Consider the following 15,375-nt stretch of genomic DNA (forward strand, 5'->3'; position numbering starts at 1 on the left):
TGTCACTCAGAGGGTGAAAAAAAAGTAATGTAGGGAGACTTCTTATCCCTTGTTTCCCTGAATCACTTCAGGCAAGTGAGCAGTGCAGGCCAGCTGGCATGCGCTATCCCTCCTCTCAGCAGACAGCACTGAAATATATTCAGGTCTGCTAAGAGTTGCCTTCCCCTGAAGTACTGGAGTGGCTGCTGGCATCAGACATTTGAAATACCAGCAGTTTTTCAAATAAAAGCTTTATGCAGACTGTGACAAAGCCCCACTAAATATAATGGAATATTCACCTGACTAAAAGCTGGGAGGTTTGGACTTGGAGGCTCTTTGGATCAGACCACTGTTGACTAACCTTGCTTTTTACAAACTTTAGTAAAACGTGGTTGGAATTTTTTTCTCCATTTTGATAAAGTTTGAGCTGCTAAAGGTAACCTACCCACATCTGCTTCTGACCTTCCAACTTCCAAAGCCAGCACCCAGTTTATTACCTGAGGTAAGAGGTTTATTTTATTGGGGAGAGCTGTACTTCTTAACACTATTCCAATATCACGCCTGTTTGTTTGCTGACATGCAGTCAGCAGGTCAGCCTGCAACTCTCACCCCTCGTACAGTGCGTGAAGAGGCTGTCAATTAGGACCACCTCTACAGTAACTGCAGGACTGTGTGTTTAACTATGAAATCCTAATGCCTTTATCTCACTGTAAGAATCAGATAATTTTAAAATCAGCAAAGACAAAGTCATATTCACAACGATCCAGTTGCAGGTGTTATTGGCAGGGTTTAAATATCAAACCACAGTCCTAAATGCTGACCAATTTGCTCTCAGCTGAAACTAATTATCTTTTCTCAAGGTGGTTGACCAGGTTTTAGCCAAGCACACAGGTTTTCACATTTTAATTCTCAATTATAGTGCAGCTGAGCGGTTGGTCATACCAGAACACCAGACAATCTTTCCAACTGTACCTGACCTAACACTGAGAGGAGACCAGCAGTCCTGGTTCTTTACTCCATTAATTTTGCAACAGAGATGCGAAGCCTTTCACTGGATTGTTACCCTTACTGAGCAGTGCAAGCTGCCTTCAAGTAAGATGGAAATCATCACACAAAATTCAGTTAAGATTTCAGCAAGTCCTTTGCCTCACAGGTTTCTTTTACTACTAAGTGGTATGCACACTGGGCCAATATGCCCAACATATGCTGCAAGTTTGGGGTAGCAAAATAGGAAATCTAATGTTTCTTTGTAACGGAGAGAATAGCACATATGACCATCAGCATGATGACCATAACCATTTAACACCTCTGAATACCTTCCACTATAGAAGCAGAACTGGGAGGAAAGATGGCTTAGTAGGACAGAAACATACGGGGGCACATTGCCAGGGCACGGCGTGTGGTTCAGCCTCCTGACTGCCATTAGTGTCAATGGGAAAAACACAGCTATGTCCCTACCCTCAGGATGCAGCCCAAGAGGGTATTTTTGCCTGTAAATGCTACAATTTAGTACACAGCACTGCACCCGGTATTCCCACCTCTGCCTTCATTTCATCAGCACAACCACAGCCACGTGCTAGCTTTGCAGCAGGACAAGATTTATGGAAGCTTTATTTTGCGTTCATCTTCCCCGGGTTGAAAAAGAGGCAAATTCAGAGCTTCTAGGTGAAAGGGCTGAGTAAATTTACTGGAAAGTGCTAAAGAAAAAAGAAAAAAGTGGATGTAACGTGGTAGGAAGCTGCTTGGGGGGAGGGGTGACATTTTTCACTTCTTCATATACTGACATTCAGGAAGGTATGTCAATCCAAAGTCTTATAATATGTAAAACAGTAGTAAAGAAATATATGTCCTCACTGATGTGCTTTACACTTATGCCATGTTGCTCCTTCTACTTGCTTCTCAGTCACTGGGAGCCACGTTGTGAAGTCCCCTTCAGCTGCCATCAGGTTTTATTCTGCTGAAATGAATGTACTGCCACTTCCAGTACTTCTACAGTAGAGCAATATATCAGGCTCTGGCTATGAAAATCAAAGAAAAGTAGAAGAAAGGCCAAACACAAACCAAGGAAATTGTTCACTTCTTTAGGACTGTGATACAATACGGACAAAAGCATTTTTAAAAGGCGTTTCAAGGATGGATTTACCGCAGCAGCCTAAGAGAGGAGCTGCATCTTCCCCTTCCTTCCTAGCACCTCCTTTTGTATGTCTCCTCTCTCCTATAGCACAGAAAGGCTCCACCAGTCCCCACCACTCCCACCCCATCCCTATCCCCATCCCCCTCCCAGCACTGAAGTCCTGGCAGGAAAACTCCTGAAGTCTGCCTCAGGCTCAGCCTCATCCTTATCTGATCGACATTTCTTCCTACTCCACCCAATGGACTGCCAGCCGATAGGACAAAAAAAGTCACAAACAAACATTGCATCTCTACTGGCTTTTTGTGGCATTGGTGTTGGGCTCCTTCCAGAAAGCAAAGACAAAACTGTCTCTAAACAGGCAACTGGCAGGCAAAGGATCTGCTGTCATTCAGAGCCATATCAGGCTTGAGTTTTGCTGGATATTATAACTGTGCTGTGACTGGAGATTGCAGCAAGCAGGAGGTCATAGCACTGCTGGGCTATATGTGTATTTTGCCCCAGCTTGACTTGTGGGAAGCTCAGTAGAGTTTATCCAGATGATGTGCAGGACAGAGCTAAATTCCACTTTCCCTCTATATTCTCAAGAGGATTCAGTACTGGCTGAGCAAGCAGACTCCCATCTCCAGCTCAGCAGAGGAGAACTGGGCACTACAGAGTGCCTGCTACTTCACACACCGTTTTCCTCCCTAGAAGAGGGAACGTATTAGAGACACTGCAGTTCCAGGAGCCTAGACCTCCAGTTTTAGTACCTCACATTGTTTGTATTACATGGATCTGAGTTTCAGAAGAAACCAGTAGATTGTCAGCAGCATAAATCCGCAGGGGTAGAAGAGCTGCCTGTGGAACTCAACCCACTACATCAACTCCTAAGAAATTTTAAGACCAGAATGGGGATCAACTCTCAGTGAGAACAGCAGTGCCTATGATCAGGCAAGGGACCAACTAATTTCCATGAGATGAGGTCAATTCTGTTTGATGGCTGTCTGCAAAAAAACTGCAGGGGACTTTAAAGTACTGTCAGTACAGGCAGAGCTTATAACAGATGTGTTGCAAAATAATCAGAGGTTTTATTGGTAAGTAGAAGGGAAAACACAGTCTGCAGGTTGTTTCTGGAAATGAAAAACAGGGCGCTTCATACCTGCTCTTGTGGTAACTTTTGCGGTTTGTTAAAAGCTTGAAGAGCAGCTGCTGTACAGTCACTAGAATTGGCTAATAGCACAAGAGTGAGGAACTGGAATAAATTAGTGAATGCTAAAAAAAAATAAATGATGGTATATAGTAAATTAGAAACTTCTCAAAAAAGAAGGTTAAAATAAGAAGATAGATCTTTCTTGAACTGTATTGCATTTGACCTGCACTATTTCAGTGGCTTTGGAGAGTGGTTTTTGTCAGAGCATACATGAAACCCTTTCACTCTAAACTACATTCATGCATATGACTGAACTTTTTCTTTCCCGTCCTGCTTTTTCTCTCTTTTTATCCCCATTCTGAGTAAACAGAAGCACAAAACTAATAGCTGCAAGATCTCGTCACCAGTTCTCTGGTAACACAACTTGCAAGGCAACGTAGAGCTGGTGCAATCCCTGCTGCCCTCTCAGAAGCAATGTGCCGGCCAAGCACACCACATGGAATGCAGCTGCACTCCATCTCCCGAGTAGCATCATCATTTTAGTGTTATCAGATTAATGTATTTCTACCTCCAGATCATTACAGATACCTAAAAAATAGGCTAATTAACCAGCTTAAGATAAATCAACATGTGTGCGCGTGCACACACACACACAAATTTCTTTAAAAAATGTTTTATAACTCAGTGCCAGAAAAAATCTCATTCACCCCAATGAACTCTGGAATTCGACATGGCCTTAAGGTGTTCTCCGGCAGAAGTATACATCCTAATCACATCTCCTTACATAAGCAATACTAAATAACAGGGTCTACAGAGAAAGCAGAATTTATTTCAAGTTAACAGTTTACCTTTTAATGATTTAATGACTTTTTTAAATAACATAAGGCAATACGTCTGTGTGTTTCAGACAGGTCCCTCAAACAAAACACCTGCATGGATGTGCTCTCTCGTGGGGGAGAAGGAATAGAAATCATGTGGGTCACCAGGACCGCTGTGAGCACGGCTGATGGAAAAGTTTTAACAGAAGTTTTTCTTTGAGCACTGAGTATAAAAGCATGCTCTTCTTGAATAAAGCTGATTCTGGTTGCACCTCCAACTGGGGCCCATGCCTCATACGCTGCACTCTCTTTTGTGGGATAAGCCCTTCTTGCCTTTCCTTTCTCCTTATACCCATCCCTCTACTGAAACAGCGATCAGACTATTCTGCACAGCCCGCTCTGATTCTTGTCACTGCCACTTGTGCCAATAGCTTCCTCAAACCAGGCTGTCCCCCAGGTAACTTGTGCCATTTGAAGGGCTGAAGTAGTAGGTGACCTTGTAAAGGATAAAACTTCTGCCACAGGGTTGGTGTTGGGTTTGTTTCTGGACCACAGCGCACTCGGACTGGACTGTTCTCCAGTATGTCGCTTCTGTTCCTCCCAACCTTTCTCAGACAAACTTTGGGCAATTATTTTTTCACAAAATGATGCTTGTTCAAGCCTGCTTTTATTTGCACACTACATCTCATCTCCTTTTTCTCTCTCCTCTCCTCTTCAATCTGCAAAGTGGCTATGGGAAGGATTAATAAAAAGGCATGACAGCAGGCCCTTAGAGAGCTGGTGACACCCAGCTCATTTTTGCTGACCTGTGAGGCACAGGAAAATGCCGTGGCCAGCATCAGGCAAAGACTGAGGCAGTTACCTGGTGCTTCATCTGCATAGCAAAATCAATGCTGATGCACTGATGGAAGCAGTAGGATTATGTTATAAAGGGTTTACTTGTCCTGCTGCTAAGAAATATTTGTCCTCTGTGAAAAATCTGTGTGCCTGGCCAGCTGCTGCTTGGAGATCAGGATGAGACTACTGCACCTTTTTGGCCCTGACCAAAATGTTCTGGTTTATTGCACTTGGCAGAACAGTTTTTATTCCAAATGGGACACCTGTCAGCTACAGCACTGCACATCATATTACTCATTCAGCAGCAGCAACTCTCACAATGATTTCTTCAATACCTGGATGAAGTTGACTGTAGTTCTCCCAACTGTGACTTCAGTCAGCATGGTATTTTCTAGACCTGATTGCTACAATGCTCTCCATTTTGCTGCAGATCAGCGAATTGGTTGGTTGTGTGAGTAAAACATTCTCTCCTTGAACGTAAAGGAGCACAGAGGCACAGTGGCAGGGGGGGGAACACCAATAACAGCATCAGGGAACTGAAGTCCCCTAACCCAGCTGCTCTCAGGGAGCTCTTAATTTCAAAAGCTTTCAAGCCAGGTAGTACAACAGAAATGATAAAGAACTTTAATGTGAGAAAAATGCATTCTCATTTTCTATAAGACAACTCACTGTCCATTTTTCAACAAGTATGTGCAGAAGGACTGAGATTATGTTTTTTTCAAGTTCTCATGCCAAGCATCTATGCCCTTTGCTATGGAGAAATTCAGCATGTAAGGACACATTTACCACATCGCTTAACAGCTAAGCTGAAAATCCATGTGTAATTGCTATTCTTCCTCCTACTGTAGGTTATTACAAGTTCTGCGTATTGAAAAGAAAGCTGGAAGTACTCTAATAAGAACATCTATATTTATTTCTGTGATCAAGCATTTATAGTCTGAAAGTACTAAAGATGAGGAACTTTTATCCTATTAGGGTAATGATCCATTTCTTTGTAAGGTTTGGTATCTTCTCCCTAGTTGGATAGCTTAATTGACAAATTAAGCAGAAGTACATGGCCAATAGAGAAATGGAGAGTGGTGAGGAGAAAGTGACTTTTCTTAGATACTTAGGGACTTCCAGACAGGATATATAAAAGGGGTGGCTTTCAACTTATTTAATGTTTGGCCCAAATTGATCTTTCATCCAACATACATCTGAGAAATGCATTAAAGTTATTTTTACACTGCTTGTTGGAGTTTCATATTCTGCCCTTTTTCAGCAGCAAAGCAAATGTCAGCGCTCTGAAGCTCTGGAAGCTCATGCTGAATGTCAGAAACACTGAGAGCTGTAACTTAGAAGCCTTGAACTTTTAGACCATAGGAGCCTTAATACCTGGCAACTGCACACTGAGTTATAACTTGGAAAATCCTCAGAAAAGGATAAATTGGGATTCCTTGTAATGCAAGTAGTGAAGAAGTATGTCCAAAAGTGACATATAAAGCCCCAGGGCAAATAAAGCCATCCACATGAAGTCATTGCCAGCTGCTTCACAGAGAGATGCTCATACCTGCTGTAATGGAAGTCACAGGTCTAGCAATTTGAAATGACAGCCATGGGAGATGGGAAAAGAAATTTTAAAAAAGTTTTTTTAAACACCATCTGGCAACTACTGAAAGGAAAGCCACAGCTAATGAGGAACCCAGTGATATACTGACTTTATTAACTAAGCTATACATGGCATGCAAGGGGTTAGCTAGAACTAGTAGATTAAAACCAGGGTGAGTCATCATTTACTTTTGTCCACAAACACAGTAGTTCATCACTGCACACTGCAACAGAGCAAACATTTGCTTTTTCATGAAAGCGATGATCAATCAGATCTGAAATATCAAACAAATTCCTACTTTGACTCAATGTATAAAATTGTGTTTATCAGAGGGAGATGGGATTCCCCTATTTAGATACAAAATACATCTTATACATCTTACCTACATATGTGCCAAAGGTCCAGAGCAAGTTGATCAGGCTTTGAAGTCAGCCCTGCTTGGAGCAGGAAGTTGGATTAGGTGACGTCCAGAGGTCTTTTCCAACCTAAAGCTTTCTGCAGCTCCTGTCTTGTGGACATCACATAGGCCCTTACCCCACTCCCACCAATTGTAATGCCAACTGTCTACTGAATTCTACAGTGCACACTCAAACTCTCACAGTTCAGTTAACACTCAGCCAGGCAGACTGGCTTTGGCTTCTGACTTCATCATGCCCCAAATTCCTGCCTCCTGCATCACCTCGGGATTGTGGTGGGAGGAAGAATTAAGGTTCTAGGCATCAGCAGGTATCAGAATTCAAATAACAAGGAGACACAGTACTGACTGTGGAGTTCACTGAAGTGACATGTTGGAAAGATTAACAGAAGCCATGGTTCTGCAGGGAATGTCACAATGTCACAGTCCTAGAGAAAAACTGAAGATATGCTTTTCCTATGGCTAATATGAACTTCTCACTGCGCAAATAGAGCAGAAGAAAAGCAGTAATTTTGCCACATACTACAAAGGCTCCTGAAATTTAATCAAATAAAATGAAAAATCAACCTCAAATAGCATTACTATTTATTACTCAAATAGTAATAAAATACTTTTAAAAAATACTTCAGTGTTCTTTGGTATAGTCCTTTTGCATGTGCTTCCTGGTTGCTCATGCATGATAAATTGAAAAGCTGATACTGGCTCCTTTTGGATTCCACCAAGGGAAACTTCCAAAGGTGGGCAGGCAGAACTGTCATTTTAAGTTGTCTCAGAGTCAATTTACAGAAGCAATATGAGCCTCTGACTGTGTCACATATAAAACATTAAAACCATACTTATGTGTACACAGAACTGCCCTGGTTTATCTTGAAAATGTGTATATATCTATGCTGCCAGAAGATTATTATATACACTGTTAACGCAGACTAAAACTGTGTACTGGACTATAAATGCCATAGCACGGGAAAGGTGTACACAGAAGGAGGAGATAACTGCGTGATACAGTATTACCTCTTTTCTCTCCTTAGGCCACTCTGAGACACTTTTTAGAGTCCAGTGTGTGATGAAAGCAGCATGTAAATTCCACAGGGATAAATAGCTGCTGCTCTTTTTAATTTCCACTACAGATACCACGCTGCAAGGTCGTCTGGTCCCTCACGCCAGTGTTTGGCCTTTGGTTTATAATTGTGAACTTTTAGGAGACACAAAATCCTCATACACATTGCCTGCTTAACAGACATTTGACAAGGAATGGCTAACAATCTTTCTCTTCTTTCATTAAGAGCATTCAACCTGCAGTAGTTGTGACATTTTGCCCCTTAAACAAACACTGATTATAAAAAATAAAAGTAAAGCTTGCCAATTCTCCTTTAAGCCCATGTTCTTACATGAGATAATAGCTGTCCTTTTGCTGGATCCAGTTTCAGTCTGCTACTCTACAAATGGCAGTTTGGGGCAATTCTCTCACAGCTCTTCTTTAGTGTGGAACCCAACTCCAGCCAGCAGTCAGTGCACACCCTCCCAGTATGGGCACTAACAAGGTTTGTCATGGCAGAACCAAAACACCTCCAAGCTGAGGAAATCAGTGATCCTGCTGGTCTTGATATGCCACTATTGGCATGGCAAGGAACAGGCAAATGAAGACTCTGCAACCTGGTAACTGAAAGAAAGTCCCAACTTTTGTGGCAATGGTGGTACATTCAACAGGACACACCTTTAGATGAAAGTCACATAGCAAGATTGGAGCTCTCTCTATTAATTTTAGACAGTATGTCTTAAAGGCTATGGTTTTGATATTCCTCTTCTACTAAGCTGTGAAAAGCTCTGTTGGCTTCAATACAGAGCACAGCAAATGTGAGAGCAGAATCAGAACCTCTGTGAAAAGAACTACACAAGCTGAGGTTACAGACACCTTTAACAAGTCTTTCAATTTCAAGTGCTGATGTATTAAGACTCCACCTTCACTGTTCTCTCAGAACTCCTGAAAACTAATACATTTCTCAGAATTTCTTCCTCCCAATAACTGTCCACAATCTAAAGGAAAGGGATGAACAACATAATATTTGGAATATTTTTTTTTTAAATCTAATAGGAATCTTTGTGCCCAGACTGAAATCTGCATTTATCTGTCGAGTTATCATTCATGTTTGGTTTTGCAGTTCTCTTTTTTCACCTCTACCCAAAATGTAAGCATGACAAAAAAAAGTCACCAGATGCTTGGAAATACTCTTGAAAATGTAATCTTTTGGAGTCTTGCAGAGAAAATTCCTATTCACTAAGATGAATTAATGTAATTCATACTGAATTCTTACCTTATACAGATCATGCAGGTGCACACCAAATAATAATAATAATAATAATAATAATAATAATAATAATAATAATAATAATAAACAATGCCATGATTAGGAAGGCAAGTGAGAAATTATTGGAGGGTCAGAATCTGCAAACAGGTGTGTGGTTACTAAAATATACAATGCTAAGTATGATTTTTACTAATAGTAACTACACTAGCAATAGGACTAGTAGTAATTTCAATGTAAGTAAAAATTATTCTTATCTTTTTGTAAGGTAATTCTTATGAGCAGAAAAAAGCTAAGGGCAAATTTGTATTTTACCTGCCGAGGGGTCCTCTCTGATTTGCTCCTGCACCATTCCCAATCTGTGAGTTCGGGTTTATGGCTTTCCTCATGAGACAACCTCCTTTCTGATCCTTCGGAAAAAGTCGACTTATCAAAATTTCTGACCTCTTCTCTTTTAAAGGTTCCCGGTTTGTCAGGAAGGAGGCGGTCGGGGCTCCCCTCCTTGCCCGGGCCTGGCCGGGCCGCGGGCGCTGCCGGGGCCTCCCGGGAGCTGTCCGCCAGCGCCGTGGTGCTGAACCCCGCGTTCCCGGCACGGGGGGCTTCGTCGGGCCCCCTCCCAGCTTCTTTCGAGTTACCACAGTCGTAGCTCACCAAGTTATGATAGGACGTGGATTTACCATCCCTGTCGTGGTGGTGGTGGTGGTTTTCATGGGATATTTTGTAGATTCCATAACCTTGCTGGAACGACAGGTTGAATTCAAAACCCCTACGTTTGGCTAAACAGAAAGGGAAGAAATGTCATATTAAAGAGAGTCAAAACCAAGAATAAAAATGACATTACATACACAATGAAAATGACATGCTAAAACACAGAATAAGTTATTTAACTACTGCTAGAAACAGACAATTTTCTATCCATAAAAAGAATGAATTGTTGAGAAGAAAGACTTCTCAGGTAGTATGTTATTATACTGCATTAATGAAGTCAGAAATTATACATTCCAAAGTTAATGGATTCCCAGGAACTGGTAGATGATCTGCCATTTTCAAAACCACATGATATATGATGTTTTATGGGATACACACAAGAAGAAAATATTTAAATTTTGTAATACTCTTTTTTTCACAGCCTGTTGCAGCTATGTTCCTAAAGGGGAAAAATCGTACAAAATGATAAAACATTTCTGAGAATTGATAACTAACCTTCAATATCAATAGTCTAGCACGAATTCTACAGAATAACAGAACAGAATTCTACAATACGAAATAAGTATTTGAGATTTGAGGTATTTACACAATTAAATTTTTGTATATTCTCCATTCTATAATCAGTGCTCCAACTAATCTTATACAGTAATTGAAGAATTGAACATTCCCAATCATTATTTATATCCTTTCCTTCTTCCTCCTTTCTAACACACATCACCTGAGATTCTTAATCCTCCCCCTCTTCATCTTACATTATGTAGTAACTAAAGAAGTGCCTTTTATTCAGCTAACGAAATCATCTTCCCACCAAACATTTAATGCTGAATCATAAAATAAAAGGTATGAGGATACATTTACACAACCTTTATTTCTACTCAACAGTTTATGTGCTTATTTGATCATATATAGTTATGGGTAAAATTCTGACCTTAACAGTCATTGCATTAGAATTTGAGAATCGTCTTTAGTACAAAGACTGAAGAGTCACAGACATTTAAAATTATTTTGTAATTGCTACTTTTCCGTCTGTTGTACATTTATCTCTCTAAATGACATTATTAAATATATCTGAAATAAATTGCCTTCTTGATGAACTGCAGACATCTTCTCTGGAAAATTGTTTAAACCAGCATCAGTTGCAGCACAAGCTATTCTGTACTTGGAGAACATGTTTGAAAGCCATGAATGAAAATGGCTTTTCTCCAGGATTCAGGAGCCTTCTTTCTCCCTAAACATGCAGTGAATGTCAGGAATTCATCCACTCATGTCAGACGACGTTCACTCCAGAGAATGGGAAACAACACCCAGATCCTCAGAAGTATTCAGCTCTTAAACTTTTGCAGTTGGACTAGAAGATCCTTGTAGGTCCCTTCCAACCGAACTATTCTATTCTACTCTACTCTAATTCTAACTTTCTAAATAGAATTTGCCAGCACTTTCAATTACCCTTGGACCAGGCCTCAAGGGACAACTGCACCAAACTCTAGCACTGCAACTCTCACTTCTGAAATATTAATGCATAAATCTAGCATTTTTATATACAAATATAATTGCAGCATTATAAGTAGATTGAAATTATTTTTCTGTTAAAGTTATTATTTATAATAATTACAATTGTAAATAAAAAAATCAGCTATTGCTCTATCTTTCCTCCTTGTAGACTTCCTCACTGATGCTTTTACCAGAATGTATTTACTATATGTTAACAGATACAGATGTATTTAATATCCTGTGGCAGATTTCTGTCCTTCGAACTTTCCATAATTACCTACTGTTGAACAGCTGAATTTTTTTAAGTTCGTACATTTTCATTGTCCCAGAAAGCAAACATGTATGAACGTATATGCATGCATTTGTTTGTAATGGATGTAAATTAGTTACTAAAAAAGATACTGAACTTGTATTAGTAGGTATAATAAGCTTCAATAAAACATTTTAATAACAAATACTTCTCTCAGAAGAATACTGGAAACATATTTTCACTTGTATTCAAAATGCAATCCTTTTGTGCATACATGAACATTGTAGATTGAGGTACTTCATAACTGTGGCCAGGAAATTTACAGGAAAACTTGATGCAGTCTTTTAGGCACAAATATGACAAAGTTATTCATGTTTGCAGAAGCCTAAATGTGTTTTTCACTAGAGATAAGTTCATGGAGTGATAGCTGTATTTCTTTGTCTTCTCTTTCTCTGACTCAGTATTACCACATGATCAAGGTCTTTATGAAAAGAACAAAAGTCGTGTAACTGCAGGATACAGGCTGTGTGCAGGGATACCTCCAGCTGGTTTTACATGGAGGCCCAGAGAAAAACAGGGCTTTAGAAGATTCCAAGGAGGTTAGTAGTGAATGTCTGGCATCCTCTGTTACACCGAGGTAAACTTTATAAACATACAAGGAAATATTTTTAGGCAAAAACTGTGTAGGAGTTCCTCAGCTTTCAACAAGCATCATGAATGCACTGAGATACAGGCCCCTCCCATGAATCACATCCTTCGCTACTTGCTTATTGGTGTCGCTGTGATTTCTGGTTAGTAGCTACAGCGCAGGTGTACATAGCTCCCTTTCTTCTTAGAATCTGCTCACAATTGGCATGGTTTTTTTCCCCCATGACATTAAACATGTTTAGCATAGTCTATGCACTTGATTAATAAAAGTCAGATTTTGGCAGATACATTTTTCCCAGGGTAGAAGAGGAGAGCAAAACTAGGATTCAGAGTCCACTGAACTCTGCTAAAAGATCCAACAGTGACCTGGGAAAATCAGTGAAGCTTCTGTGCCTCAGTATTCACTATTTCCATCCAGCTGTCTTGCATGAATGTTGTGAGACTCATTTATTGTTCTGAATAATGCCTATGTAATTCAGGTAAATGATTTCAATGAGTATGAAGTATCGTTACTGACACTAACTTCCTATCCTTTTTACAAGACATATTCCAGCTGTGTGTCACCCTTCCATACTTACATTTGAGTTCTTCTGAAGACACTGCATATGAATTCCTCCTGCAATTAATGATGCAGCCACAGGGCAGGTGGATCCAGTGTTTTGAGAGGACAAATACTGGGGTGACTGTGGCAGCCAGCAAAAGCCGCAGGAAGCTAAAGCTGGACAACCATTTGTATCTGAAAGGCAGAGCATTTTGAAATTTAAATAGCTTCAGGCACATGAGATACTTCCAGGAATAAACAGAACATCTCACTACAAATATGACACAAGTAAAAGACACAGGTTGTCATTAATGTTTGCTGAGCCTAACAATTTTGTTTCTAACAGAGTGGAGAAAACACACTGACAGAGGCTCTCCTCTTCATTCTGCATTTCTCAGAAAAACCCTTGCTTAAGCTAAATATAGATGCCTGAGCACTACTAAAACAAGCAACTCGCAATGCAAACAACTTAGAAGAGGCTGCTACAGTCTCTCCTGCATGGTACAGAGGAACCCGAACTCCTGACGGGGAACAGGAGAGAGAACTTAGCAGTACACAGGGCTGTGCTGCAGATGCTCTGTAACATTCTGTTTCCACTGAGAGAACCTCAGGTGCTGAGTCTATACACATCCCGGGGACAGGGATAACACTGCCCAGACCCACGTTCCATGTTCTCAACAGACTCCTTTCTAATTATACATGAATGTACCTGTTCCCAAATATACTAGTGCATGCACATGGTCAGCCCTTCCACCCTCCCTCCCCTCTCCCCTCACCAATGCTACAGAGATTAAAAGATGCAAGCAAACCTCGTTTTTCTAACAAACTCCTGTTTGTTAACCAGTCTGGCAAAGGACGTGACTCACAGCTGTGAGGAGGGGCAGAAGAGCTAGCTTAGTACAATTCACAGACCCTGTAATGCTGAGCAAATGCTTGTCAGACAGCTGGCAATACAGAAGGGTGAACCTTATTCATCCCTGTATTCAGGTGATACAAATGATGTGATGATAAAGAAACATACTGATGAATCAGGCTCTGCCAAACCTGCTGAAAGACAGTTAAATTCATGTAGTGACACAGACCTGCTTAAAAGGACTTTTGTCAGCACAAACTGTACTATAAGGAGCAATTGCAATGGCTACTGTTCATCTGTTTGAATTCATGGCACACCAACTCACATGCCATTTAAATGTAAGTAAACATTAGAAAGTAAAGCAATCTGACGATTTACCATCATTGGAAGCCAGAGAATGACTTTTGTCAATGCAAGAATCAGTGAGAATCGTTTCTGGGCAAAGCCCACTGTGAAGCTCCTGCTCTGTATGCTGTTCATGCAACGGGGCTCGAGTGCACTGCTCTCAGCCACATCTTTCCTAAAGACTGCCTCCGAGCTTGGACATGCGTTTTGGAAATGCTTCAGGGTCTTATCCACAGGGTCCACTGGTGACAGAGATGGGGTAGCAGTACTGCAGCCTGCAGGTGTCCCGGGGGTGATGTAGCCTCGAGAGATTTCCTGGTAATCAATGTGTAGTAGCTGTTGCTCATCTGAGCACAACAGCTGGTAAGTGAGAGGAACAGACAGCACTGTGAGGAGGCAAAAGCACAGCGAGTAGACAATAAATAAAAACAAAATGTAGGAACTGGCACAGTCAGTGAAGCAACCCCAGGAGGTGGGGATGTACTTGCCCCAACCACAAAGAGGCAAAATGCAGATCAGCAAACTGACAATCCAAATGGTAAGAACGGCCCATACCATGCTCACTTGTCGCTTGGAAGCGCTGCAGCTCATTGTCTCAGTTTTGTTGATGGTGTAGAAGTTGTAAGAAACTATGAGAGACCCTTTCAGGTTGCTAGAAATGCCCTGGAATAAATATAAAAGTGCTGAGGTGGTGCACAGAGGCTGGGGGAGGACATCACTTGACCACTGAGTGAGCATGAAAATAATCACTGGCACAATGCTGATCAAATCATCTATTGACAAAGAGGTCACAATCATTGAAACTGTGGTTTTGTTTTGCATTTTCAGCAGGGAAACTAGTGAATAAATGCTGCCCAAAAGTGCTGTGAATGCAATGATAGAAGTCAAGCAGAACAGAAAGACATTCAAAGTTCTCTGCTCGCTAGGCTTATCCATAATGCTATGATTTTCAGTGAAGAAGCTTGTCCCATTGAGTGACAAATTACTAGGCGTTACCGACATTGTCCTTGGCAATTTTTTTTCTTCACCTTGTCACTGACTCTGCAAGTTTTCAATAGCCGAAACCAGAACTGTTAGCTCCACATCACAAGTTTCTTTGTTTTCCTAGACTCTCTTTTGTGGCATCTGATGAAGGAATATTCAGGTGGAAGCATTCTTGATAACCAGAACAAAAATCAGGCAACAACAAAGTATCAAAGGTGCTCAAAAAAATGCAATTCTTCATAATCCTTTCAGTACTGGAAGATGGTTAATTTAGGCTCTTCAGATAATAACATGCCATTCACTTTTGACAGATATCAGGCAATATGCCTTACTCACGAGTTCAGTTGAAACG

The 15,375-nt window shown here is 40.9% G+C and overlaps 1 protein-coding gene across 1 annotated transcript in view; it reads right to left on the reverse strand.

Annotated features, from left to right (window-relative positions):
• Window positions 1-15,047, reverse strand: part of GPR149 (G protein-coupled receptor 149) — a 28,118-nt gene extending 13,071 nt beyond the window's left edge. Inside the window, exons 1-3 of the mRNA XM_009634421.2 lie at window positions 14,073-15,047; window positions 12,879-13,068; window positions 9,519-9,979 (exon numbers count right to left, since the gene is read on the reverse strand). Of these exons, the coding sequence (XP_009632716.1) occupies window positions 9,519-9,979; window positions 12,879-13,068; window positions 14,073-15,041 (1,620 nt within the window). The 5' untranslated portion in view covers window positions 15,042-15,047. The remainder of the gene's footprint in view (window positions 1-9,518; window positions 9,980-12,878; window positions 13,069-14,072) is intronic.
• Between the last annotated feature and the right edge of the window lie 328 nt (window positions 15,048-15,375).

The sequence above is a fragment of the Egretta garzetta genome, unplaced genomic scaffold, assembly GCF_000687185.1.
Source record: "Egretta garzetta isolate BGI_Z169 unplaced genomic scaffold, ASM68718v1 scaffold172, whole genome shotgun sequence".
Classification (NCBI taxonomy): domain Eukaryota; kingdom Metazoa; phylum Chordata; class Aves; order Pelecaniformes; family Ardeidae; genus Egretta; species Egretta garzetta.